This window comes from Mesocricetus auratus, unplaced genomic scaffold (genome assembly GCF_017639785.1).
Source record: "Mesocricetus auratus isolate SY011 unplaced genomic scaffold, BCM_Maur_2.0 Super-Scaffold_100014, whole genome shotgun sequence".
Lineage (NCBI taxonomy): Eukaryota > Metazoa > Chordata > Mammalia > Rodentia > Cricetidae > Mesocricetus > Mesocricetus auratus.
The window spans coordinates 20,269,255-20,296,899 of NW_024429197.1; the positions used below are offsets into that span (position 1 = coordinate 20,269,255).

General features: G+C 42.6%; 1 protein-coding gene and 1 long non-coding RNA gene across 2 annotated transcripts; one reads left to right on the forward strand and one right to left on the reverse strand.

Annotated features, from left to right (window-relative positions):
* Positions 1-469: 469 nt before the first annotated feature.
* On the forward strand, positions 470-8,983 carry LOC121143956 (palmitoyl-protein thioesterase 1-like). The gene is made up of 5 exons (XM_040756730.1): positions 470-654; positions 4,734-4,804; positions 5,475-5,593; positions 6,664-6,738; positions 8,689-8,983. Exons 1-4 carry the CDS (start codon positions 528-530, stop codon positions 6,728-6,730), a joined length of 384 nt encoding a protein of 127 aa, XP_040612664.1. The 5' UTR covers positions 470-527; the 3' UTR covers positions 6,731-6,738; positions 8,689-8,983.
* Positions 8,984-13,316: 4,333 nt separating this feature from the next.
* LOC121143957 lies at positions 13,317-14,655 on the reverse strand. The gene is made up of 3 exons (XR_005881277.1): positions 14,560-14,655; positions 13,739-13,809; positions 13,317-13,415 (listed from the first exon to the last, which is right to left on the reverse strand). It is a non-coding gene; the product is annotated as an uncharacterized LOC121143957 (long non-coding RNA).
* Between the last annotated feature and the right edge of the window lie 12,990 nt (positions 14,656-27,645).

Genomic DNA, 27,645 nt, shown 5'->3' on the forward strand with positions numbered 1-27,645 from the left:
TCACCTCTTGTTCCTTTGATGTTTCTGGGATATGTGAGACTTAGTTTTTTAGGTGTACAGGGAAATAAGGCACACATGATTGTCTGGAGTGCAGTGCCAGGGGCTCTTTATAAGGTTTTTTTCCAATTGATGCCAATGCAGCAGCCCTGATGGCAAGGACTATTTTGGATGAAAGGGTCATGGGGTCAGATGGCAAAATTTTAGTTCTTCTATTTGGAGGTGTACAAATTAAACAGGAGCAATGATCATTCCATGCAAGTTGTACAGTTGTCAAAGAACAAACAGCTAGGAGACAGCAGAGAGAGGAGGCACAGTCCACTGCCTCGAGGACACTAAAATTGTCACCTCCACGTCCTTACATATAAAATGGGAGCGGCTTCTGGTCTGTGGTGAATGCTGAGAAGGTTTGTGCTAGCAATGGTTTTGGGCAGGGATTGCTCAGGCAATGGGAGTGGTTACCTTGTTTGCTGCAGCCACATTGATTGCCATCCAGGAACTCAAGCATTTGTTGGTGTCACTAAGATAAGATGGTGTTGCGTGGTTCCTGGTGGCTCCTGTCTGTCTGTCTTCTATCCTGGGAGCTGGGGATTCTGGTCCACCAGACAGAATCTCGGCCAATAGGTGGTGCGATGTCCTGGTACAATGGTGGCAATGGTGAGTGAGAAGCAAATAGGCACAGGTCGGGCAGTCCTCTTCCTTTCCCCATCTGGGTTCACACATGCAAAGCCACAGCTGGAAGGGTCAAGGGCAGTGATTTTGTAGCAGCGGATTTTCCAAGTTATTGGGGTTTGGGGACTGCTCTGCACTGGAAGCTAGGGATCCAGGTGCCTCTGGTGAGCACTCTGGAAGAGCTGTGCACTGCTAGGGTTTATGTTGCCTTGTGTGTTGGGGGATTGGGAGGGAGAGAGGGAGGAAAGCAGAGGCAGAAAGATTATTCTTTTAAGCCAAAGTGGACCAAGATAAGAGCCCAGCTCTTCAGTGGCTGTAGCAGGAGGATCCTCTGTTTGAGGCCAAGGTAACTCACAGAGCCAGACCTGTCACCGACAAACTAAAATCGGATTTTCTTTTGGTCTCATTTAATTTAAGGGTCTTTATTGTAGTTTTTTCGTTAGTTTTGGCTTCTAAATTTGTTTTCTTTTTCTTTCATTTTGCCTGTGTGTGTGTGTGTGTGTGCGCGCGTGTGCGTGCGTGTTCATGTGCTCAAGCACACTGGTCAGCACATGTGGAGATCTGAGGACAATGTTTGGGAGTTAGTTCTCTTCTTCTCCCACATGGGTCCCAGGGATGGAACTCAAGTCATTGTGTTTGGCAGCAGGCATCTTTACCCACTGTGTGTCTGTCTCCTTCTTTAATCCCATATGGTCCATGGTTACCTGGAGTTATCTATGTAGCCAAAGATACCCCTGATCTCCTGTCCTTTTACCTCAGCCTTCCAAATGCTGGGATACACTCATGTGTTACTACACCTTGCTAATATGATATTTGAAGACAATGTCTCATGTAGCTAGGGCTGTCCTTAATTTGATATGCAGCCAAGGGTAACATTTTTCTTTTTTCTTTCTATTCTATTCTATCTATCTATCTATCTATCTATCTATCTATCTATCTATTATTCATTCATATTTGGTCTCACCGAGATTGCCTGTCTCTGCCTCCAAGTGCTGGGATTAAAGGAGTGTGTCACCACCGCCTGGCCCTGTTTCAGTATTAAGACAGGGTCTCACTATTTAGTAAAGGTTCTCTTAGAACTCACTGTGTATTTCAGGCTAGCCTCAATTCTCTAAAGATTCTCTTGCCTCCACCTTCTGAGTCCTAGGTTTTTGGGATCCTCAAGTCTAGGGACCCAAAGGTAACCTTGAACTCCTGATCCTCCTTCTACTTCCCAAGTTGTGTTGTTGCAAAAAGTGTACCACTATGTCCACCTCACTTTTTTTTTTAGGTCTGGGCAGTTTTTCTGAAAAGCTCACTGTGAGGTCCAGGCTGACTGTGAATCAGGATCCCCTGTCCCACCCTGGGGTTCTGGGATGACAGGCATGTGATGACACACCCATTTTTGGGTTAGTGAATCTGATGCCCTTTCCACGGACCTGACAGGTGTTACAGGGGTGTTTTCAAGGATGGGCACTTTAGTTCAGAGTCATTGACCCAGGCTTGAATTTAAAGTCCCATCATGAGGTAAGATCACCCCAGGAGTGAATGTGCCAGGAGTGGGGCCACCTTAGCTTCTGCACATGGAGTTAACAAAAAGGAAACAGTCCAAGAGAGAGACAAGAGGAATTATACTGAGGGGTGAGGGGAGGTCAGGAAAGTTCAGTGCCCTGAAAGCCAGTGAAGAAAATGCTCTCTGAAGAAGGAACAAGCCAAGAGTGATGGCTGACACCTGCAGCCCCAGGACTGGAGAGACCTAGGAAGGTAAATGACTGCAAGTTGAAGGCCAGGGTGGGTTATCTAGAGATTCTAGTGAGTTCCTGCACAGTCTGGAGTGATACCCCACGGCAGAACTAACAAACAAATAACAAAAAGCCCAACACTACCAACAAGAAAAAGGAAGACAGCAGGTCAATGGACCACAGGTAGACAGGCCCATCAGGAGCAGCCTGGAAACTGATTGCTGGATTAGCCACGTGAAGACCTGTGTCCATCTTGACAGAAGCAGTTAGGGGCTCAACTTTTTGGACTGGGATAAAGAAAACCACAGAGATGAATTAGAGTCAGTGAACAGGGACAACTCTTGCAGGGCTGTTTCAGCACCAGGTCAGGTTCACATAGGACATGAGATAGATGCTGCCATGTCCATCTATCTATTCGAGCTGTCACTGAGCAAAGCTGCGTTGTCCTGGAATGCTTGTGGTGCAGGTATAAAAGAATCACCAGAGCAGAACTGACATCAGAGTTTACTGCAGAATAGACAGTGTGGACAGAAACACAGCAGGCTGGATCTTTGTTTTGAGGCAGAGTCCCTCTATGTAGCTCTGGCTGTCCTGGGACTCACTCTGTAAATCAGGTTGGCCTTGAACTCACAGAGATCCAGCTGCCTCTGACTCCTGAGTGCAGGGATTAAAAGCAGTGTCATCAGAGTACTGATGGCTGACTGATTCCTAATGAGCAGAAATGCACACCAGCAGGAGTGGGCAGTTTCACCTCAGTTAAGAACAGTTACCCATCCTCATTTCATTTTGCCCTCTGTGTAGTTGTTTGAGCAGACAAGGGGGCAGCTCACTAGCTGTCAAGCAGTGACTCCTTTGTTCATGTGGGGTGCAGGCTCTTTAAGCTCTGTTTGTGAAGCACACAGGTCACTCTGTTAGGATCTGAGGAGCAGGGGGTTGGTTTTCAGTTTTAGTCTTTGTTTGATCACCTCAGGCACTTCATGTGCCTCATCCTGGTCCTGGCAATCCTCCTGCTTCAGTCTTCTGAGTGATAAGATTACAGATTTGTGTCACCACACCTGACCTCCCTTTGTTGTTTTTATTAATGTGCTAAGTAGCCGAGAATAACCTTGAATTTCTAATCCTCCTCCCTCTGCCTCCAAGTGCTGGGACCATATGTGTGTTCCCCTTACCCAGTTTTTACAGTCAGTTTATACAGTCAGTCAGTTTATACAGTCCTGGGGTCCTGTCTGGGACCCGGTGCATGCTGGGCAAGCACTCTATTAGCAGGGCTCCTTCAGCCGCATACGGCCTGCAGATGTTAGCAGATGATAGGGAGAGCTATGCAGCGAGTGTTCTTTTATCTGTTTCTGCTGAGGTGACATCAGCTTCACCGTTTTCAGTGCACAATTCATTGTCAGTGGAGCCTGTTCTCCAGCTGAGGCAAACACAACTTCCCTCTGGTTTCAGAGCTCTCAGCACCCAGTTACATGGGTGCTTTCATTATCATGGGTTAAGTCATCGTTTCCTTCCCCTCCTCTCACTCCTGATAACCCCTGCCAATTCTCTATGCCCTGGGGTTTCTTTTCTGGACAGAACAGGTGAATGATTAGTTAATTTGTGTTTTGTGTGGGGTTATTTTATGGAATGTGCTTTGGGGTTCATAGAGGTTGTAGCATGCTTTAGTCCTTCGTTCCTATTCATGGGTGAATAGTATTCCATTGTGTGACTATACCACAGGTTATTCATCCCGTAATGGACAATTTTTCTTTTTCTATTACCAAGAATACTCCTGTAAACATTTGTGTGAGGTTTTATCTGGATGTGTGTTTACATTTTTCTTGAGTATAACGGTAGGAGTGCAATTGCTGGGACATTTGATAATTACAAGCTTAGTTACTTTTTAGGCACTGCTATACTTTTCCACAGGGGTTGTGTCGTTGCTGTCTTTCCATGTCATCGAAATCTGAGTGGGAATCAGAACTTTGTTGTTGCAGCTTCCATTTCATTAAAGACTAATGGTGTGGTAGTCATTTTCAATCCTCTAGGAGACAAGTCTTTACACCATTTCTCCTTTCCTTTTTTTATTTTGTTTTGATGTTTTTGAGTTTTATTTATTTATATGCTATGTGCATGAGGCTTAAGAGCACTGGAGGACCTGGGTTCAGTTTCCGGAAAACACATGGCAGCTGACAACTGGTCGTAACTCCAGCTGAAGAGGACATGAGGTCCTCTTCTGGCCCTCTGTGGTTAATGTACCCAAGGCATACCCTGACATGTGTGTAGGAAAACCACCCATATGCACAAATAAATCTGTTAAAAGTGATGTTTTCAATCATGATTTCCCTCATTGTTTTTGTTTGTTAGGAGACCTCTTAAACATAGATGACTTTGAAATGATTGTTCAAAAGGAAATAGCTGGAATTTACAGGATGGAGGTAAGATGGCAGCTCATTTCCTGAGAGGCTTGCTGAGGGGTTTGATAGTTCTATTTGAATGCTTAACCTTGCAATCCATATCCCCACTGGTTTTGTTTTATTTTCTTGGAGGGGAGGTATGATTTGCTATGTAGCCCAGGCTGGCTTGGAACTTGATCTTCTTGTCCCAGCTCACTGAGTGTTGGCATTGCATGCTTGTGCCCTCATGCAGATGAGCTCTAATGGAGATGGGAGGGTCTCACCCTGTACAAGCCATTTTTCTGTTGCTGTGATAAAAACACCATGATGAAAAGCAACTTAGGTAGAGTTCATATGGGCCTATGGTTCCCAAGGGATAAGAGTTCATCATGGCAGAAAGGCGTGGCAGCAGGATAAGGAAGACGAGAGAACACAGCTCCAACTGCAAACAGGAAGCAGTGGGGGCAACCTGGAAGTGAGGCGAGGGTGTGAGCCCCTAAGTCCCACCCCAGTGATGTACTTCCTACAGCAGGCTGCACCTCCCCACATCATCCCCAAACAGCTCACGAACTGGGGACATGTGTTTAAATATCTGAGCCGATGGGGGACATTCTCGTTCAAACTTCCTTGAAATTTAAGTCAGTTCCCCTCTTAGAAAAGATGCCAGTTACCAACAGTCCCAGCCATTGATTTCTCACTGCTCCTGTTTTAGGATGTGGAGAACAATATCCTGAATGTCAGTGCCCAAGAGTGTGAGATTCTTACTAATGATTTTGCAAAATTTCAGCAAGTCAACACTGCTGGTTCATTCTCCAAGAGACTCCAGATGCTGTAAGTATTCTTCTGTTCCACGCAGCACTTACAATGGTATTGAAATTTCTTCTATTAAAATGAATTGACTGTAATGATTTGGATCCTCCCACAGCAAAGAAAAGAAGTTATCCTAAGGATGTCCCTATGAGAAGCTTTGTGGGACTTAATTTATTTTCTGCGTGTGTGCATGCGCGTAGGTGTGTGTGTGTGTGTGTTGATGTGTCTGTCTATCTGTGTGTGTGAATGTGTTCCTCTGTGTAAGTGCATGTGTGTGAGCATGAGTGTGGAGGTCAGAGTTCAGTGTTAGGTGGTTTCCTCACTCGTTCCCTTATTTAAAATGTTAATTTGCAAAGTTTTAATTTTTTATTAATTATGTGTGTATGTGGGGTGCTAGCGGTGGGCATGGGCACATGTGAGTGCAGGGCTCACAGAGGTCAGAGGAGGGCATCAGATCACCTTAAGCTGGAGTTCCAGGTGACGTGAGCTACATATGTGTTTGCTAGGAACTGAACTTGAGTCGTCTGCAAGGGTGCAAACACTCAAACTCTCAGTCATCACTCCAGTCCACTAGTTGAAAAATTTAAACTATATTTATTTATTTAGTGTGTGGATTCTGAGTAACAAGATGCTGCTACTGACGGTGATGATGATGATGATGATGAGGAGGAGGAGGAGGAGGAGGAGGAAGAAAAGGATAAGAAAAGGTGTCTCACTTAACATGGAGCTTGCTATTATGCTTGAATGGCAAGCCCCAGAGACCCTGCTGTCTCTACCTTCCCAGTGCTGACATTACTGACATTACCAGATTACTGCTCGCTGGGTTTCTTTCTGTTCTAAGGGGAACATGCAATCCAGGCTCAGATGCTCACACTGTTGTGACCAGCACTTCACTGACCGAGCCATCTCCCCAGCCTCTTGTCATTCACGTTCTGTGAAGATTTGCATTTGTGTCCTTCCTTAGGGGAGGAAGATCCTGTAACTCTGTGGTTTGGGGATCCATGGTGTACTAAATAGCTTAATCCATGAAGTGACTTTTGATACATTCCAACCTGACCTTCAAAACTGAGAGCCACCTTTGATTTCTTCAGGAAGGAATTGCTCAAGAGATGCCCAATACCACTCATGACAAATATCATCTTGCTTTATGGCAGATGAACATTCAGGTAACTTCTACTTTTAAAAAGTTAGCTTTTATTTTCTTATGTGTATGGGTATTTTTCCTGCATGCATGTCTAAGAGAATTTCTGATTCTCTGGAAGTGGAGTTAGAGATAGTTGTGAGCTGCCAGTGCTGGGAATCGAACTGACAACTATCTTAAGAACCTCAGCTCTCAAGTGCTGAGCCTTCCCTCCAGCCCCAACTTTCACTTTTCTATTCCCATTGTTTCTTTTTCTAGCCAATATCACCTGAAACCTTTATTCCTGTTTTCCTTTTGAGATGGCATCTTGCTGTGCATCTCAGGCTGGCCTCAAACTCTCACAACACTCCTGCCTCAGCCTTCTGAGTACTGGATTATAAGCATGTGCCATCACACCCTGCATACACTCATTTAAATAAAAACTTAGTAGTTTGATTTGTACACTAAGTCAGATCCTCTGATGCTGGACTACAGGCATCTGTGAAGCAACTGATGTGGATGTTGGGATCCTAAGTTGGGTCCTCTGGAAAAGCAGAGCACACTCAACTGCTAAGTCATCTCTCCAGCCCCTTATATTATTTCCATTACGTTATTATGTATTGTGTGGTCACACGAGTGCCATGGTGTGCTTGTGAAGGCAGAGACAGTTTAAAGAAGTTAATTCTATCTTTCTTCAATATGGTTCTCAGGGACAGAACTCAGGTCATCAGTCTTGGTAGCAGCTGCCTTTACCTGCTGTACCATCTCCATAGAGAGCTGTCAAGGATGTCCCCAAGTTATCAGTTTGAGCAACTGGATGAATAGTATGGACATTTCAGACACAGGGAGCCACTGGGGAGGAAAAGAGGATCTCTCTCTCTCTCTCTCTCTCTCTCTCTCTCTCTGTCTCTTTCTGCCTCTTTCTGTCTCTCTCTGTATCTCTCTGTCTCTGTCTCTGTCTCTGTCTCTCTGTGTATTTAGGCAGGCAGTTTGACTGTGGTGTGAAGAGATAGGATGCATTTTTCATTTATAAGCACAGTTTGATTGACAAACAATAAAGCTGTATTTGAGGCCCCTGAAAATACTTGTCTGAAGTTCAAGATGTTGGCAGGGTTGAATGAATTCAGAAATGGATATTTACCCTAACATATATTATATGCACAGTACATATATTAGTCTTGTTCACTTTAAGATTTGTTATGGGAAAATAGTAAATATATACAAAACAGAGATTAATAGAGTGAATGAATATCTCTGGTCCTACTTTCATCCCTCATTAACAGTGGGCAACTTTGGTCTGGTAAGATGGTTCAGATGATTAAAAGTGGTAGCCAGGGAACCCTGACCAGCTGGCGTAGACTGTCAGATCCAAGGGGGAAGTAGAGATCAACTCTAAAATGTTGTCTCTGCTCTCCATACATGGGACATGGCACCCTCATTCACACTCAGTCTTATCCCATATCTCCCCATACCCTCCAAGGGCAGAGTAGTTTAAAGCAAAGTCCCATAATGTGAACCATAAATACTTGTCAATTAAATAGAAGTATTTAGCCTGGGTGTGGTTGACTGTGTCTTTAATCCCAGTCCCGAGGAGATGGAAGCAGTAGGATCCAAAATTCAAGGTCAGCCTTGGCTGCATAGTGGATTTGAAGGTAATCTGGGACACATAAAACAGTGGCTCAAACAAAATAAAACAAAGAACCCAATTTGGGTTTAGAAATATAGTATTTCATGGAGATCTTGATGGAAGAATTTGATCAACAGGGTTGAACAGTGTTTGGAGAAGCTGTGTGTGGTGACGCATGCTTTAATCTGTGGATTTGGGAATCAGAAGTTATCAAATTTCTAAGTTTGAGGACAGCCTGGTGTAAACAATGAGTTCCAGGACAGCTAGATCTACACAGTGAGACTCTGTCCTGCAAAAAAGAGGGCTGGGAGTTGGAAGGTGGTCTAGAGAGATGGCCCAGCAGCTAATAACCCTTGACTGCTCTTGCAGAGTGACGAAGTGAGTCTCAGGTGATCTCAACCTGTGATTGGTCCCAACCACTGTGAGTGCAAAGCATCGTGAACCCAGCTGTACTCTGCACCCCATGTTGAACTCTTGAGACACAGCTTAACTGCAAAAAGAGCAACCTTATCAGGAAAGAAGAACTAGGCACTTGATTAAGTACACAGCTCTGCTTCCCCTCTCCTCCTCCTACTTGGTAAAAGGTTCCTAGTCTGTAAGAGACACATGCTTGCTTAGTGTGAGCTCTTCTTAGTTTTTCTGAAATAAACCCGCCTGCATTTGAGTCCAGTCTCCTGACTTTTTTTCCCTAACATGGTTCTCAATCCTGGAACAGGCACTTGGAGCAGGAGATCCTCTTGCAACCCAGGGAGCATTTGCAGCAGCAGGTCACCCAGGGCTAACCCTTGGTTCTTGAGTTCATCTTTCCCTGTCTCTGAACCTCCCCTACTTTCTCCCACTCACCCTTCCCCTGCCTGGCCCCAGAAATAATGAAAGTCATTCTCCCCTAGCAGTCAGACATCCAACCTGAGGCTATCCTCTGACCTGTGAGGTGATGAGTGTCTTCTGTCTGGACGAGTCTTTGGGACTCCCTCATCTTCTCTGTGCTCAACCCTTCTCCCCAGGAGAGGATCACCATCTCTGTTAGAGCTAGGGACCCCATCCTCCAAAAGACACCCTTACTTCTCACCCCTCCTGGCTTCTCTAAATTCGGTTCCAGGGATTGCACTCAGGACTTCCGGATTGGCTGCAGCTGCCCTAACCACTAAACAGATTTCATTTCAGTGTGTGTGCCCATGTGAGAAATGAGGTGAGGTCCACAGAGACAGCAGCTCTTCAGCTCTGTGCCTCATGGAAGAAGAGGCTGTGTGGAAGGAAGACAGGGCTCTGCCTTGTGTTGGGACTGGGGAAGGAGACTTGGTTTCCATCCAGGGCTGGTCATGCAGGGGGCTGTTTGTTCTGGATCCTGAGGAAAGCTAGGATCCCAATGGGTAAAGATGAAATTGCAGAGGAGGAAACTTTAGCTACGGAGAGAAGTAGGAAGGCGACTTATTAGAGATCCACACTGCCATGGAGGGTGTGTCTTGAGTGCAACAGAGAGATGTGGAAACATGGCTTCTTCTTCAAGCTGCAATCTTGTTTATGCAGGAGACTCTTGTCACTTGTGTTCTGTCTTTAGTACATGTGTGTTATGTGGGCAGGTGGTTTTGTTTTTATTCTAGACTCAAGGTATCAATTACCTGCTCATTTTTTCCTGAAAAATACTGAAAATGTTTAAAAGTATCTATTATATAGAATGTGTACACCATACAGTGGGATTCTAAGATACTGTCTTTATAAAGGAGGAAATGATAAAGGTATGTCAGGATGGCTCACACCTTTAATCCCAGCACTCAGGAGGCAGAGGCATGTAGATCCCTGTGAGTCCGTAAGACTGGTCTACGTTGCAAGTCTCAGTATGGCGTGGACTACACAGTGGAACCTGTCTCAAGTAAAATGAGAACCAGAAAAAAAAGTAAAAAAAAAGTCAGACTTTGGTGGTACATGCCTTTAATCTCAGCACTCAGGAAGAGGCTGGTAATCTCTGAGTTTGATGCTAACCTGGTCTACAGAGCAAATTCTAGGATAGCAGGACTACACAGAGAAACACTGTCTGGAAAATCAAATCAAAACAAAAAAGGGAGAAAGAAAGGAAGAAGGAAAGAAAGAAGTCTTTAGGTCAGCACAATGGTCAGAGGGTAAAGGGTTGATATGAGCTCTGACTACCAGTGTCCCATGTCTGCTACCCAGGTGGTCAGAGGAGAGAACCAACTCCTCAAGGTTGTGCTTTGATCACATACATCCACCATACATGCCCACACACATCTGCATCACCATATAAAACAAATAAACAGAAATATAGTAAAAATGTAAGACTAAGAGATGGCTCACTGGTTAAGCATACTCACTGGTTTCCAAGAAGACACAACCTTGGCTGCCAGAACCCACAGCCATCGGTAACTCCAGTTCCAGTGGATCCAATGGTCTCTTCAGTCCTCTCCAGATCCCAAACAAGCATATGATATAATACATACATGCAGGCAAAATGCACATACATACAATTGTTAAATAAATATTTTTAAATGTAATAAAAAACAATGAAATGGAAAATAGGCTTGGGGCCAGGGAGACACCCAGGCAGTAAAACGCTTGCTGCACAAGTGTGAGAACCTGAGTCTGATCCCACATCCACAGGTGTAGGGAGGTGCACCTGTGATCCCTGTGCTGAGGACTAAGGACAAGGGGATCCCCGGGGCTTGCTGGCCAGGCAGTCTGACCGCATCACCAAGTTCCAGGGCTAATGGAAAACTGTCTCAAAAATAGGTGAGAGGGATCAGAAAGAAACCTGATGGGTCTCTCTCATGCAGCCCAGGTTGTCCTGGAACTCTCTGTGTAGCTGAGGATGACCTTGAACTCTTGCTGCTCCTGCCTCTGCCTTGAAAGTGCTGGATATTAGGCCTGGGCCATTATATCCTGCTCAATTTTTACATTATACATTTCTGTTTGATTTATATTTTAAAGCAAGCATACATAGTAAGACTCACACTGTGTGTGTGTGTGTGTGTGTGTGTGTGTCTGTTTGTTTGTCTAGCTGTCTAGCTGTGCATGTGTATGTTCTTAGTTGTCATTCCTCAGGGATCCATATACTTTGAGACAGGGTCTTTCACTAGCCTGGAACTTGCCAAGTAGCCTAGTCTGGCTGACCAGAGATCCCTAGGGATCCCTGTCTCTGTCTGCCCAGTGCTAAGATTACAGGCACTCACCATCCTGCCTGGAATTCTCACCTGGGTTCTGGGTTCAAACTCAGGTCCTGGCACTCACAAGGCAAGCACCTTACTGACTGAGCTATCCCCGACAGTGGTTGGATTTGGCTTATTTATTTATTTACTTAAATGTACTCATTTACATAGTTACTACGTGTTCTGACTGAAGGTATATTTGTGTACCTGATGCCCATGGAAGCCTGAAGTGTGTGTCAGACCCCTTGGAACATTCTGATCCACAATGCAGCTCTGATCCACAATGTTGAGTCAGGTTTTTCTTGGAAGAACAGTTAGTAGTCTTAATTTCTGAACCATCTCTTAAGTATTTTTATTTTCAATCATAGAATCTCATTACATAGTCCTGGCTGGAATGGAAATAGCTATGCAACTAAACTGATCTAGAACTTTTCGCAATCTTCCTGCCTCTGCCTCCCAATGGTAGAATTACAGGCATGTGCTACCATACCTGCTATGGAAACTCAACTTTACAAAGGAGAATAAAATGATAACTTGCACATCAACAGTTTATGTAAAATGCTGCATGGACCAGTCATGGTAGCACACACTTTAAATAAAACCAGCACTGGAGGCAGAGGCAGGCAAATCTCTGTGAGTCCAGGCCAGCCAGGGATAGATAGTGAGTCCCTTCTGAAAACAAAACTGACCTGGCCAAGAAGAGACTGGTTCTGTGGACAGGCATGGGGGGAAGGTGGCATTTCCCTCCCTGTGGTTTGTTTTTGCAATCAACCCACACCTCAAATGAAGTCTACATCCTGTTCTTTCATAACACAGAGGCATCACCTCCAGAACAAACATAGAAGGGCAGAGAACAGCTTGGCTGTGAACACACACACAGACACAGACACATACACACACAATAAATAAATAAATAAATATGATCGGCAGGACTAAGCAGATGTCATACAGGCTGCTGAGTCTTCTCTCAGATATCAGGCCACAATTTCAATTTCCTGAGACTGAACAAGCAGTTTCTGAGGAAAAGACACAAATAAAGGACAATCAGTCTCCAACACCCCCAACAGCAAGGAGGAGGCCTGGTACAGGCAGGATTAGGCCAGGCCAGGCCTGAACCAGCCTCCACAGCAGCTCAAGAACAGGGCCTGGGACTTGTCCAGTCCTGCCCCCAAATGGAAAACTGTAGCCCTGACCAGCCCCTGACTAACTCCAGCCAATTAGAGTGTAGTAATTTGCCTGCCACATGCTTAAGCCAGTCATATCTAAAATGACCTTACTTCCTTAGACACTCCACCAAGTAAGGCTTAAAAGAAGCCCCACCTCCTTCTCAGGGTCATAGCCATCTTGCCTTTGCATAGGATGGTCTGCCCCAGCATGCTGGAATAATAAAATAAGACTCTTTGCTTTTGCACCGGATCTGGTTTCTTGGTGGTCTTTGGGGGATCTTCACTGGGGGACACAACATTTGGGGGCTTGTCTGTGTTTCCCCAGGCCCTACCACTACCACTCTCTGTTGAGTCTTGCGGTACCCAACTTCAGTTAACTGTCTGATTTGTCCAGGCATCTGGTTTCTGTATTTCTGTATCTGATGTCTGTTTCTGGCTGGAGGAGCTCTGCCTATAATGTGTAAAGCCTGCTTAAGACCTAGCAGATGTGCTAACAGGTCATGGGTTGGGGTCCCAGGAGATGTTCTGGAACCATATTTTTGTGTCAGGAGACCCTTCAGAGGGTGATTTTTCCCCTAGTTCCTGATAATCCCGCTGGTAGGTGAGTGAGACAGAGGAACCTGTCTCAAGAAAAATGAAAACTGAAAAAATAGATAAAATAGAAGACCAGACATTGATAGTACATGCCTTTAATCTCTGCACTCTGGAAGAGGCTGGCCAATCTCTGATTCAATGCCATCCATGTCTACAGAGCTCTTCTAGGACAGCAGGGCTATAAAGAGAAACCCAGTCTGGAAAATCAAACCAAATAAAAGCCAACCATCCCAAACAAACAAACAACAAAGAAAAAGGAAAGAAAGAAAGGGAGGGAGGAAGTAAGGAAGTAAGGAAGATAAGTATAATGGGTTATTGTCTACCAAGCCTGATTGCCTAAGTCCCATCCCTGGTACCCAGATGGTGGGAAGAGAGAACAGATTCCTCAGAGTTGTCCTCTGACCACTTATATCCACCATACATGCTCACACGTGTGCATACACATACAAACTAAATAAATAAATGTAATAAAAAGATGGTTCTCTGGTTAAGCATACTCACTTGTTTACCAGAAGACCCAGAGTCATCTATAAGTTCAGTTCCAGGAGATCCAATGCTCTCTTCAGACCTCCCTGGGTACCAAGCATGAACATAGGGTACATATGTATATACATGCAGGCAAAACGCATGTACGTGCAATAAAATGAACAAATAATTTTAAATGTAATAAAAACTTCAAAAGGAAGACAGGTTCAGGTCTAGGGAGACACTCAATCAGTAAAGTCCATGCTAACTGTCCAGAGATCCCCCAGGGATCTGCCTGTCTCTGTCTGCCCAGTGCTAGTATTACAAGCCATCACCAACCGGTCTGAATTTTTCACCTGTGTTCTGGGGATCAAACCCAGGCCCTGACATTTACAGGGAAAGCACCTTACTGACTAAGCTATCCCAGCCAGTGGTTGGATTTGACGTATTTAATTATTTACTCACTTACTTACATACTTATTTATTTACTGTGTATTGTTGTTCTGATTGAATGTATATTTGTGTACCATATGGATGCCTGATGCCCATGGAAGACTGAAGAGTGTGTCAGACTCCTTGGAACATTCTGATCCAATTTTTTTTTAAGAACAGCTAGTAGTCTTAATTTCTGAACCATCTCTCAAGCACCCCACAGCCACTCCAGTATTTTTATTTTTAATCATAGAATCTCATCATATAGTCCTGGCTGGAATGGAAATAGCTATGTAAACCAAACTGACTGTCTTCCTGTCTCTATCTCCAAATGCTAGAATTACGAGCATGTGCCACCATGCTTTACAAAGGAAAATAAAATGGTATATACACATTAAACATTTTGTGTAAAATGCTGCACTGACCAGTCATTGTAGCACAGAACTTTAATCCCAACACTTGGCAGCAGAAGCAGGAAGATCTCTGTGAGTCCAGGCCGGCCAGGGCCACATAGTGAGTCCCTGTTCTAAAGAAAACTGGCCTGGCCAAGAAGAGACTGGTTCTGTGGACAGACATGGGGGCAGGTGGCATTTCCTTCCTTGTGGTTAGTATTGAAACTACCCACATCCTGCTCTTTCATAACTCTGAGGCATCACCTTCCAGAACAAACAAATAGAGAAGGGAAACACAGCATGGGTGTGAACACACAGACACACACACACACACACCTACACACAGACACACACACACACTAAATAAATAAATAAATGTAATTCAAATTAAGGTTAGAGTCTAAGAGATGGATTAGCAGTTAAGGACACACACTGTTCTTTTCCAGGACTTGAGCTCAGGCCCCAGCACTGTCATCAGTTGACTCACAACTGCCTGAAATTCCAGCTTCAGGGGCTCTGACTCTCTCTTCTGCCCTGCACAGGAACTTGCACCCACAGGCATATAAAACCCTTAACAATATTTAATAAATCATTTTAAACTTAAATTAATTTCAGGGCTGGAGAAATGGCTTATTGTTTAAGATCCCTGGCTGTTTTTGCTTAAGTCACAGAATTAAATAAAAATATGCTTAACTCTCAGCACCTACATAAAGGCTCATGACTGTCTATAACTGAGTTCAAACTGGTCAGTCACCTTCTCTGGCCTTTGTGGGCACCAGGTATGATGGAGGAAGTCCTTCTGTGTATATGTTTGATTGGTATTAATAAAACACTGTTGACCAATAGGGAAGCAAGATAGGTGGGACTAGGAGTCTAAGGGCATTCTGGGAAATATAGTCAAGGGTGAGTCATCACCATGTGATCGTGGGAAGAGGATGCATGAGGCTGCATCCTTGAAAAGATAAGTCCTTATAGAAATATATATTAGTAATTATGGGTTAATAATTAAGTCAGAGCTAGCCGATTAGAAACCATAACAAACAACCAACAGCTTCATAATTAATATAGTATCCTGTGCTAAAGCACCAATGGGACTTGGGCAGGAATCCCCCAACACAGGTATGCAAGTGTATAAAATTAAAATTAAATTAAATAATTAAAAAATAAAATGTCATTTTGGCTAGGATTGTGGTCACACATATAATTTTTTTTTTTTGGTTTTTCGAGACAGGGTTTCTCTGTGGCTTTGGAGGCTGCCCTGGAACTCGCTTGGTAGTCCAGGCTGGTCTCGAACTCATAGAGATCCGCCTGCCTCTGCCTCCCGAGTGCTGGGATTAAAGACGTGGGCCACCAACGCCCGGCTGGTCACACATATAGTTAAACATTCAGAAGACTGAAACAAGAAATTGAAGAGTTCGAGGCTCTTACATAGCAATATGATGAATCAGGAAGGAAGATGGAAAAAGGGAGGAAGGGAGGAAGCCAGCAAGGGAAAGAAGAATCACTGTTCTATCTCGAGAGTCCACCATAAATAATCCTACAACATTCCCCCAGTTTCTTTAGCCCAGACTACTCTTCCTTGGCATGTGCATGACTGGTCTTCACTGCTGTTTCTGAGACAATGCGGGTTCACTAGAGAGAAAGGACACATTAACCTTCAGCAGGGCTTTAGTAGGAGAGACACATCCTTGCAGCCACGGACAGGAATCAGGAGGACCTGAAGGGAAAGCGCTTTCAGTTTAGAAACACAAAGGTAGTTTCTGGTTCTTTCAAGTTTCCAGGAATTGGGAACGCTCCATATCATGTGACCTGTGTGTTATAAGTCTCTAAGGTGTGGGATAAAAGTAGGGCTATACCTGTGTAGATGCATTACACCAGAAATTCACATCAAGCTAGAAATTAGCTTTGTGTTGCTGATTGCAATGATTTCTAGCAGTGTGATGAAGGGTAATTATTCTGAGCATCTAAAGATAAGATAAATATCTTCACTGGGAATTCAGTGATTAAATTCAATGTTGTATGCAAAGTTTGTATATTAAAAGTAGAGAAGAAGAAAGAAAGGAATATTGTTGCATGATATTTGTACACTGTGTGAAGGTGTATTGCTATGATGGGTGTAATAAAAAGCTGAATGGCCAATAACTAGGCATGAGGAATAGCCAGGATTTCCAGGGAGAGAAAGGAAGAGGAGAGTTCAGGTGAGCCAAGGGTTGACAGGCTGTGGTTTATTTGTCAGGCGAAAACCTCTTAGAATTATAATCCTACACCACTATGACCAGCAGTCCTCAGCTTCAAAATGTTTGTGTTGTTATTATTGTTATATTGATTAAAGTATTTGTTTATTTTTATGTGTATGAGTATGTGCCTACATATATGTAAGGTCACTGCATGTGTGTCTGGTGCCAGCAGAGACCAGAAGATGGTATTGGATCTCTGCAACTGGAGTTATGGATGGTTATAAACACCATGTATACATTAATAAATGAACTTGGGTCTTCTACAAGAGCAGCAAGAGCTCTTAACTGTTGAGCTATCTCTGTATACAAGCTTAAGTGTACTGCTTTTCTGGTCAAAATGGAAGTTATTCAAAAATTTCTCAGCTATTTATTTCTTTTCAGACGTGATTGAAGCCAAGGCTTCACAATAGTTATGTAAGCACTCTACCACTAACGTATGCCCTCAGCCCTATCTATTTTGTTTGTTTGTTACTGTGTTTTTTGATACATGGTTTCTATATAACCCTGGCTCTCCTGGCTCTCACAATGTAGCCCAGGCTGGCCTGGGACTAAGAGATTCATCTGCATCTGTCTCCCACTGCTGGGAGTAAAGACATGCACCACCAAGGCCTGCCTAGGCTAGATTTTTCAGAAAGGTATTGAAGAAGTAATTTTAAAAGGACTATGAGATACAAAGTTGGGATTCAGAGAAGAGGGCAGTGTGGGCAGAGGGTGGGGGAAGTGGAGCTGGTTCCAGACAGCTTTTGAGAGGTTCTGTGACATCGGAGGTCCTTCTGTATACTGAGAATATGTGTTGCTTTATTGGTTGGTGAATATTCACTGCTTTGGCCTGTGGCTACAGGAAATCTAAGCAGAGATATGGGGAGAAAGAAGGCAGAGTTGGGAGGAGATGCCAGCAGCTGCAAAGCAAGCAAGGCATGTAGAAAATGAGGTAATGCAACAGTCATGTGCCAATACATAGATGAATAGAAATTGGTTAATTTAAATGTATGAACTAGCTAGCCTGAGTCATCGACCAAACAATTGTAATTAATTTTGAGCCTCTGATTATTTTATAAGCAGTGGTGGGATTAGCCCGAGACACAGCAAAGCTCTGGCTACGAATGGCGCACAACATGGGACTCTCGAATGTCCCTAGGACCTGAGAAACTTACAAAAAGTTCTTAGTGCACAGTAATGGAGCTGCATTGGGCTTCCTAGTTGCACAGTCTCATGCCAGCAGCACCCCAGAGATGCATCTCCCAAAAGCTGCCTGCAGGATGGAGCCGGCCATCAGCCACCATGAGCTAAGCGGTATGTCAGATTTTCAGTCTTACACAGGCCTTGGTACAGAGAGGCGAATCAGCTGTGCAGTATGAGGAGTTTAGTTTATTCTCATATAGAAAAGAAAAGTTTGTGGGCCTTCTGCAAGCTACCTGAAATCAGCCGGGGTAGGGGCGTCAATGTGATGCTTGTTGCTATCTCTGCCATGTTGAAAAGCTGATCATGGTGGAAACAACACCCAAAGCAGATGATCTGGTCCTGGCCATGCCTGTTTAACAATTTAAAACAGTGATCAAAAAATTTGCAAATTCATAACAAAGGCAGATCTCTAAATGGGTCACAGTGTGTTTAAAAAGTGTACACAGGTTTGGGAGAGAGGGGAAAAGAGTATAGGCAGTTATAGAAAGAAATAGTTTTTAAAAAGTCCTTAAAGAGACAGTAAAAGCAATATAAAAGAAATAAGATACGTAAAGATGGAAAATAGACAGAAAGAATGGATTGTGTATACTTTTGTGTTTTCAGTGAAAATTTTTTTGGGTTTTTTTTTTTGTTTTGGTTTTTACGAGACAGGGTTTCTCTGTATTGTTTCTGAGGCTGTCGGTCCAGCCCAGCCTCGAACTCACAGAGATCCGCCTGCCTCTGCCTCCCGAGTGCTGGGATTAAAGGCTTGCGCCACCACCGCCTGGCTTCTGTGAAATTTTTGACTCTAAATGAGCTAACTGCTGAGAGACATATGATTGTGGGGGCTACTAAGTTAAACCAATATATTTATTCTAAAGGTATCTTGACTTCAAAATTTAAGTCTAAGAATATGTTGCTTTGCAACAGAAGTTCTGCTTTTATTTCCACAGAAGATGAGAAGCTGTGGATTCCTTCCAGGCTAATATGGTTTGATCAAGTAAGATCCCCTGAGAGGTCTCCAATCAGTGATGGCCCAGGTGGTCTAACATCCACAACAGTTTCAAGGCAACTGCCTGAGATGAGGAAGCCTTGCAGACTATTGCAGCCAAGATTTAACCATAGCTCTAAATTTTCTCAGGGACCCTAAAGATACTTTGTCCACAGACAGCAGGAAGCAGTTGAAGCCAATGTAGACATTCCCAAGAGATGGGTGGTGTGGATGGTCTTCGGTTATTTGGGAGGTTATAGATGTTTGTTATCATTTAGGGGGACTATAGGCATATAGTATAAAAAAGACAACTATTAATCTTAGATATTTTGCATTGGCATGGAATTTAGTATAGTGATACAAATTTAAAGTTAATTTTGTTACACTGTATATATTTTATATTCTTGTTTAAAAGATTTTTGTATATTGATACAATTTAAGGTCAATTTGTTATACTACAAGTATATTTCTACTCTTGTCTAAGGTATTATGTTTATTCAGCTCATTTAAAAATGTAATATATAGGCCAGGCGGTGGTGGCACACGCCTTTAATCCCAGCACTCGGGAGGCAGAGGCAGGCGGATCTCTGTGAGTTCGAGGCCGGGCTGGACCGATAGCCTCTGAAACAATACAGAGAAACCCTGTCTCGTTAAAACCAAAAAAAATATAATGTATAGTTAAGAAATACAAATTAATAGTGATCTATAATAGTCAAAGCTGTAGTCATGTTACTTAGTTTTTCTAGATATGCAGAGATATATTTCAGATGGATAGGTAATCTTCAAACACTTTGAAGACATACAGAGTATGATATTTAAAATGTTTTAAGAACTTAAGACGTTTTTCAACAGTTAGACACATACTGTTCCTGGCAGCAACAATTACTTCACGAAGATGATGGGCGTTGAAGAAGCTCCTTATGGAATTTGCTTTCATTATAGCAATATTAAGCATTTGGGCAAGAAACTGTACTTGCCTGAACTGCTTGACTGTATGCTGTGTAAATTGGACATGCAGGACCCACAGAAATGTGACTGCTGAGTTTGACAAAATAACATGGGTCAATACTTCAGGGTTCCTGCTTCATGGAAGAGTCTGCCAAACGTTCTTCAGGATACAGAGGAAAATGACTGATGAACTGCCAATACATGTGGGAATGTTTCAAATTTCCTGCTTCACTGAGATGTCTGCTAGACACTAGGAATAGGATGGATGCCCCAGTGTTACGGAACTTTGGATGACTGCCCATACAGCCAGATGTTTCTGTCATTTCTAGAATTTTGAAAGTTGCTTAGAATGCACTCCCTGATTCCTTAGGTATTATTTTATCATTCTGGGGTCTTTGATGGAGTTGAAGATTAGATAGTTAGAGTTTTCCTTAGCTATGATAAAAGATAAATTAGATATAAAACTCCAGAGTCACAAAGATAGAATAAATTAGACAGAGTATTTTCTTTAATTTTACCAAATTATATGTGTGTGTGTGTGTGTGTGTATGTATGCATCTGTTATTCTTGCTTGATTTTTGTTGTATGTAATTCTACAATGTCAAAGTTAAAACCTTCCTTTTTAATTAGATAGAAAAAGAAAAATGACATAGGATGTCCTTTTGTATGCTGTGAATATGTGTTGCTTTTGATGGTTGGAGAATAACATTGCTTTGGCCTATGGACAGAAGAACATAGCTAGGCAGGAAATCAAAGCAGTGGGTGAAAGAAGGTGGAGACAGGAGGAGATAACAGCAGCCTCCAAGGAAGCAAGACTTGTAGAAAATGAGGTAATGCCACAGTCACATGGCAATACATAGATTAATAGAAATTGGTCAGTTTAAATGAAAGAGCTAGTTAATACTACATAGTCCGTGGTAACTTATAATTTTCTACATAGCCAAGGATAACCTTGATCTCCTCTTCCTGTTGCTTCTACCTCCCAAGTGCTGGGATACGTTCAGCTGGTAGCATGCCTGGCTAATTTGATTTTTGGAGTCAGTGTCTCATGTGTCCCAGGTTGTCCTTGATTTGATATGTAACCAATGGTGACTTTTCCCCTTTTATTTCTATTTTATTTTGTTTTCTTATTTTAAGAGTAGATCTCATTCAATAGCAAGGGCTGCCTTGGAGTTTACTATGTAGTCCAGGCTAGCTTCAATTCTCCAGTGATCCTCTTGCTTCTACCTTCTGTAACACCAAAAATAAAAGATCCAGAGACTGATATTGGGGTTCAAACTTCAAGCTGAAGATCAGAAAATCAAAGCAGCTGGACACTAGCTTTTTACCTCTACCTCAGGCTGAATGGACTGATCCTGTCTCCATGAGCTGTCACCAAGCCTCAGACTGTAATCTTTCCTCAGCGTGGCTGGAGAATGAATGTCTTTAACTTTAGTGTGGCTGGAGACTGAATACCTATACTGAATACTGAAGATCCTGCTTCTATCTTTTATACCCCTCTAGTGCTGGGATTAAAGGTGTGTGATCTGTTACTTTTTTAGATTGATTCAAACTCTACCTCTTAATCCTGAGTCCTAGGATTAAAGGTGTGTACCACCACCTCCTAGCTTCTGGCTGCTGGGAATAGAAGTGTATACTTGGCTTCTATGGCTTGTGGATGACTTTGCTTTCTGAATCATCAAGTGATCCATAACAAATTGTAAACAATATCTCAGCGAAACCTTCTGAGTGCTGGGATTACAGGAACCACAAGGCCGGGATCCCAAAGACAACTTTAACTCAAGAATCATCTTCTATGCAAGTTATGGGGCTACAAAAATGTACCATTACACACAGCTCATGTTTTTTTCTGAGTGAAGGCCAGTTGTTTTGGAGCCAGGCTCAGAGTGTTGTCCAGCCTGACTGTGAATCAAGATCCCCTCTCTCACCCTGGAGAAATGGGATAAAGGCATGTGAGGACACACCCAGATTTGATTTAGTGAATCTGATGCCCTTTCTACAGACCTGGGAGGTGTTATAGGGGTGTTTTCAAAGATGAGGACTTTAGTTCAGAGCCATTGGCCTCTGGCTTGAATTTAAAGTCCTGTCTTGGGGTAAGGTTACCCCAGGAGTGAATGTGCCAGGAGTGGGGACACTTCAGCTTCTGGAGGTGGAGGTGGAGTTGACAATGAGGAAACAGCCCAGGAGAGCAAACATCCTGAGGCATGGAGGGAGGTTAGGAGAGTTCAGTGTCCTGGAAGCCACCAAAGAAAACATTCACTGAAGAAGCAAACAAGCCACGAGAGATGGCTGACACCTGCAGTGCCAGGGCTTGGGAGGCCAAGGAAGGGTTTGGCTGCAGTGTGTGTTCGTGACCCCTTATAAAGAAGAGGAGGGGCTTGCTCGATCTCTCCTGGGTTGTGGTTGGCACATCCTGCAGGGCAGACTCTGCCCTTCCAGTAGCAGAGGACCACTGAGGTTATTTACTATCATTGTGCGAATGCCCCCCAAATAAGTATCTGCTAATTCTTTATTTGGGTATGCATGGACATCCTTTAACTCACCTTCCCTTGGTGCCCAATGTGGCCTGTTTCCTATGGTCAACTCACGGCTAGCCGCCGTGGAATCTGCGGCCATCCACCTCATGTTCAATCAGTCAGACGGGCCCAGGACTGCCTTCATTCTGAGGCTCATAGTTTTTTCTACTATCCAATGTCTCTGAAGCTGTTGTTCCTTTCTCATTATCACTAGGAAAATTCAAAGTTAATAAGTCATTATGTAATCTATTTCTGGGGCACTTTATCATCCCTTTCTGTTTATTAAATATATCCTTTAGAGTTTGATTTGAACTTTCTTTAACTACCTGTCCTGTTGGATTATGTGGTATACCTGTAATATGCTTTATATTATAATAATTAAAAAACTGATGTTTTAAGAGACATGCTAGAGCATTGTCTGTCTTTATTTGTGCAGGTATACCAATGATGGCCATGACTTCTATCAAATGTGTAATTACCGTACCAGCCTTTTCTGAACTCAAAGCAGTTGCCCATTGAAAACCTGAATATGTATCAATGGTGAGGTGTACATATTTTAATTTTCCAAATTTCACAACATGGAACACATCCATATGCCAGATTTTATTACTTTGAATACACTTTGGGTTATTTCCTGCTGGTAGTGAGCTTGGTAGTATAATGAACAAGTAGGATATGTCCTTATAATATCCTTGGCTTGTTGCCAAGTGATAAAAAGTCTTTTTTTCCAAAACTTTACTATTGACATGATGTTCTTTTTTATGAAATCCAGAGGCCTTTAGCAATTTCCTATCAATAGCTGATCAGTCTCATCATTACCTTGTGCTAGAGGGCCTGACAGACCCATGTGGGATTGGATGTATGTTATGTATATGGAATGATTTGTGTTCCTGATTATGTCTGCAACTGAATAAATAATGAAATAAATTCTATATCATTTGGTATAAACATAGTTATTTCAATATGCAAAACAACTCTTCCTGCATATTTCGAATCAGTAACTATGTTGAGAGGTTCCTATGATCCATTAGTGAGAATAGCATGCAATTCTGACTTTTGGATAGAATTATAAGGCCTTAGAACCTCTTAACTTAAATTTTCTGATTTGTAACCTGCCTTTCCCAATTTATTTGTATCAGTATAGAATGTAGGGGCTCCAGTTATTGGTGTTTCCTGTACAATGCAAGAAAGGATCCAGCTTTGTAATTTGAAATCTCTTGCTTTTGAGATATTTGTTGTTAATCATGACCCAAAAATTACTACAAGCTCTTTGCCAGGCTTTACTTTCTACCCATAATTTGTCAATTTCATCACTAGTAAAAGGTATTATAATTTCTGCTGGGTCTAGTCCTGCTAATTGTTGAAGTCTCAATTTTCCTTTTAGAATCACCTCGGAAATCTTTTCCACATAAGTTTTTAATTCCTTCTTCAGTTTATGCGGTAAAACAACCCATTCTATGATAATATTTCCCTCTACATTAACATATCTATAGGGAGTGCTCCTTTCAGCAGCACATATACTAAAATTCCTATAGGGGAATGATTTTAGGAAAATATGAATAAAATATAATTAAGCTTTAGATCCACATGATCCACATGTTCAATCTGTAATTTCTCTTCCATCAAAGCCAATTTTCTCTCAGCTCTAGCTGTTAATTACCTTGGAATCTTTAAGTCCTTGTAACCATCTAAGGTTTTGTTTAAATTAATCAGTTGATCAAGTTTTATCCCAATAATGTGACATAGATGGGAAATGTCTCCTAGCATTCATTGAAAGTCATTCACAGTCTGCAGTTGGTCTCTTCTAATTTGTATCTTTTGGGGACTAATTTTTTGTAAGCCTATTTTGTAGCCTAAATAATTAAAAGAATCTCCTTTTTGTATTTTTCAGGAGCCATTTGTAAACCCCAACAGAGTAAAAGTTTCTTTACCTCTCAAAGCATTCTTTCTAAATTATCTACATTTGAATCAGAGGATAAAATGTCATCCATGTAATAGTATACTACTAAGTGAGGAAATTGCTTATGTATTATTTCCAGTGTTTGCTATATAAAATATTGGTACAGGATGGGGCTATTTAACATTCTCTGTAGGAGAATCTTCCGTTGATATCTCTTTTCAGGCTGTGAATTATTAAAAGTTGGCACTGTGAATGCAAATTTTTCTCTGTCCTTTTCTTGTAATGGTATACTAAAGAAATTATCTTTTAAATCAATAACTACTAGAGGCCATACTTTTAGCAATAGATAAGGCAAAGGAATTCCAGATTGTAAAAAGCCCATTGACTGAATCACTATATTAAGAGCTCTTAAATCTGTTACCATTCTCCATTTTCCATATTTATTTTAAATAATAAATACAGGAGAATTCCAAGAGCTAGTTGATTCCTCTATATTCTCAGCATTTAGCTACTCCTGTACCAGCTCTTCTAAAGCCTGCAGTTTCTCTGTTATTAACGCCATTGTGCAATCCATTAAGATTTGTCTGTCAGCCATTTTAAAGGTGGGGCTGTTGGTACCTTTGGAAGATTAGCAGCTGTTGTGTCCTGTTCTTTCACTACCTGAATGGCCAGTGATTTTTTTATAATACCTGTTTGTAAATTTTCCAGAACCATATGTTAATCTATGTTTTGTTTCTAAAATTGGGGGAATGTTAATCTGAGTATTTCATTGCTGTAACAAATTATATCCTCGCTAACTCATTGTAATATTAGCAACATATGGCTTTACTATTCCTCTCTGTCCTTCTAGTCCTATACATTTGAGTCATCTCATGTTCTATTTTACCTAAGATAAAGTTCCAACCCTAAAATGTAAACATTTAAAGGCCAATTTTGATGCCAAGATTCTTGTGATATAATTGTTACATCTGTACCTCTGTCTATCAGACCTTCAATGATAACATCATTTATTTGTAATTATAATTTTGGTCTCTGCTCATTTATAGAAGTTTGCCAATATACTTGCTTTGTGATTTTTTTACTGACTTTTTGTTTTCTCTTTTATAACTCTTCAATCATCCAGAGCAGTATGATTTTGTACAACAGGTATTACGGTCTTTAGTTGGTCTGGAAAGGGCTTTCCATAGTGACAGAAAAGAACTGAGCTTGACTTGGTATAGGGGCCTGTGAGAGAACTCTCAGGGAGTTTCTGGCCAGCAGAGTATTTGCCATGATAATATCTTGTTGACCTACATTCTTTTGTCTAATGTCTACCTTTGCCACACCTTCTGTATAATCCAGAAGGCAGTGGTGTTCTGTTTGGATTATGTTTATAAAAAGCATTGTTTTAGCCGGGCGTTGGTGGCACACGCCTTTAATCCCAGCACTCGGGAGGCAGAGGCAGGCGGATCTCTGTGATTTCAAGACCAGCCTGGTCTACAGATCGAGTTCCAGGACAGCCTCCAAAGCCACAGAGAAACCCTGTCTCGAAAAACCAAAAAAAATTAAGCATTGTTTTAAGGAGGACCCTAAGAGAGACATACATGGTCCCCTGGAGAAGAGGAAAGTTACAAGATTCCCTGAGCAAATTGGGACCAGGGGGTGAGGAGGGAGAGGAGGGGAAAAAGGGAGAGGGGAGGAGAACATGAGAGTTCAGGAAGTTCAAGTAGGGGGAAGAATAGAAAAGGAGAGCAGGAAAGAGATAGATACCTTAATAGAGGGAGCCATTATAGGTTAAAGGAGAATCTGGCACTAGGGAAATGTCAAGGGATCCACAAGGATGACCCCAACTAGGAATCTAAGCAATAGTGGAGAGGCTACTTAAATGCCCTTCCCTTATAATGAGATTGATGACTACTTTAAATGACATCATAGAGCTTTCATCCAGTAACTGATGGAAGCTGAAGCAGAGATCCACAGCTAACCACTGAGCCGAACTCCTGGAATCCAGTTGTAGAGAGGGAGGAAGGATGAGCTGCATGGAGACAGATCAACATACATATACATAACAAAGAACAAAGAGGACAGGGTGCCGGCTAGCTTACCACCCGGTGGCACTGGTGATTCTGGGGCAGAAATCTCGGTGGAACCTCCAAATGAAAAGACCTCCAAATCAAAGCGCCGGGCACCGAACCGAACCCTCTGCCTAAGAACCGGGGCCAGACCACTGGATACAAATGCAAGAGGTGATTTATTGAGTACACAGGCACCTGCGGATGCTACTGCAACACGGGTGCAGAGCATACCGGGCTTGCAGGGAGCACAATATTTATAGAGTTTTAATGGTTACATAAGTATCAGCATAGCAACAGGCATTTCATTGGCTCATCTTGGGGGCAGGGGTAGTTCCCACGGACTAGCTTTCCTGGTATTACCACATGAAAGACCCCGGCATGCTTCAGCAATTATTATCTGGGTCCCATGACTGCTCTGGTGACCACAGACATCCTGTTTGGCATCCTGTATGAGGTGTCAGCAGGCCAGGCACCTGATTGGGTTTTTCTATTAGGCAAAGGTTTGGCCTTGTTGTTACTGCCATTTTGTTTAAAGGATTTGTGTATTTTTATGTGTATGAGTGTTTTGCCTACACATACTTCATGTGCACCTGGTGTTAGAAGTGGCCAGCAGATGGCATTGAATCCCTGGAACTGGAGTTATGGATGGCTATAAACACCATATGTGCCTTGGGAACTGAACCTGGGTCTTCTATGACAGCAGTAAGTGCTCTTTACTGTTAAGCCATTATTTAGTCCCAAGCTTAAGTGCACTGCTTTTCTGGATAAACAGCAAATTGTTCTAATTTTTCTGAGATATTCATTTCTTTTCAGTCCTGTGGATTGAACTCAGGACCTAACATGCTAGAGAAGCATTCTAGCATTGAGCTATTTCTTTGCCCTAACTTTTTTGTTTATTTATTTTGTTTCTTCAAACTGGGTTTCTTCGTGTATGCCCGGCCATCCTGACTCACTATGTAGATCAGGCTGGCCTTGAACAACAAGTTATTCCTGTCTCTGTCTCACATTGCTGATATTAAAAGCATGTGTCACCACTGCCTGGCTGAGGCTAGATTTAACCAAAGGTATTGACGGGTTTTAGAAGGATGAGATGCAAAGTAGGGGTTCAGAGGGGAGGACAGTGTGGGCAGAGGGGGTCCCCAGAGGGGACGTGGAGCTGACTCCACACAGCTGTTGAGAGGCTCTGTGCACTTGACGGCTGTGAGGGGTGGGGAGGGATGATGGCAGCAGAGTGGCTGAGCTGTAGGAGGACAATGGCCTGCAGATCTGGTCAGGAAGAACAAGGAGTGAAAGCTGGGGAGTTTAAGGCATC

Bases quoted from the DNA above. Each gene is read 5' to 3' on its own strand.
- LOC121143956 (XM_040756730.1), top strand. From the start codon at position 528: ATGGTGTTGCGTGGTTCCTGGTGGCTCCTGTCTGTCTGTCTTCTATCC. The intron at 4,805-5,474 runs GTAAGATGGCAG...CTCCTGTTTTAG, and splicing joins CTGGAATTTACAGGATGGAG to GATGTGGAGAACAATATCCT. The intron at 5,594-6,663 runs GTAAGTATTCTT...TGATTTCTTCAG, and splicing joins TCCAAGAGACTCCAGATGCT to GAAGGAATTGCTCAAGAGAT.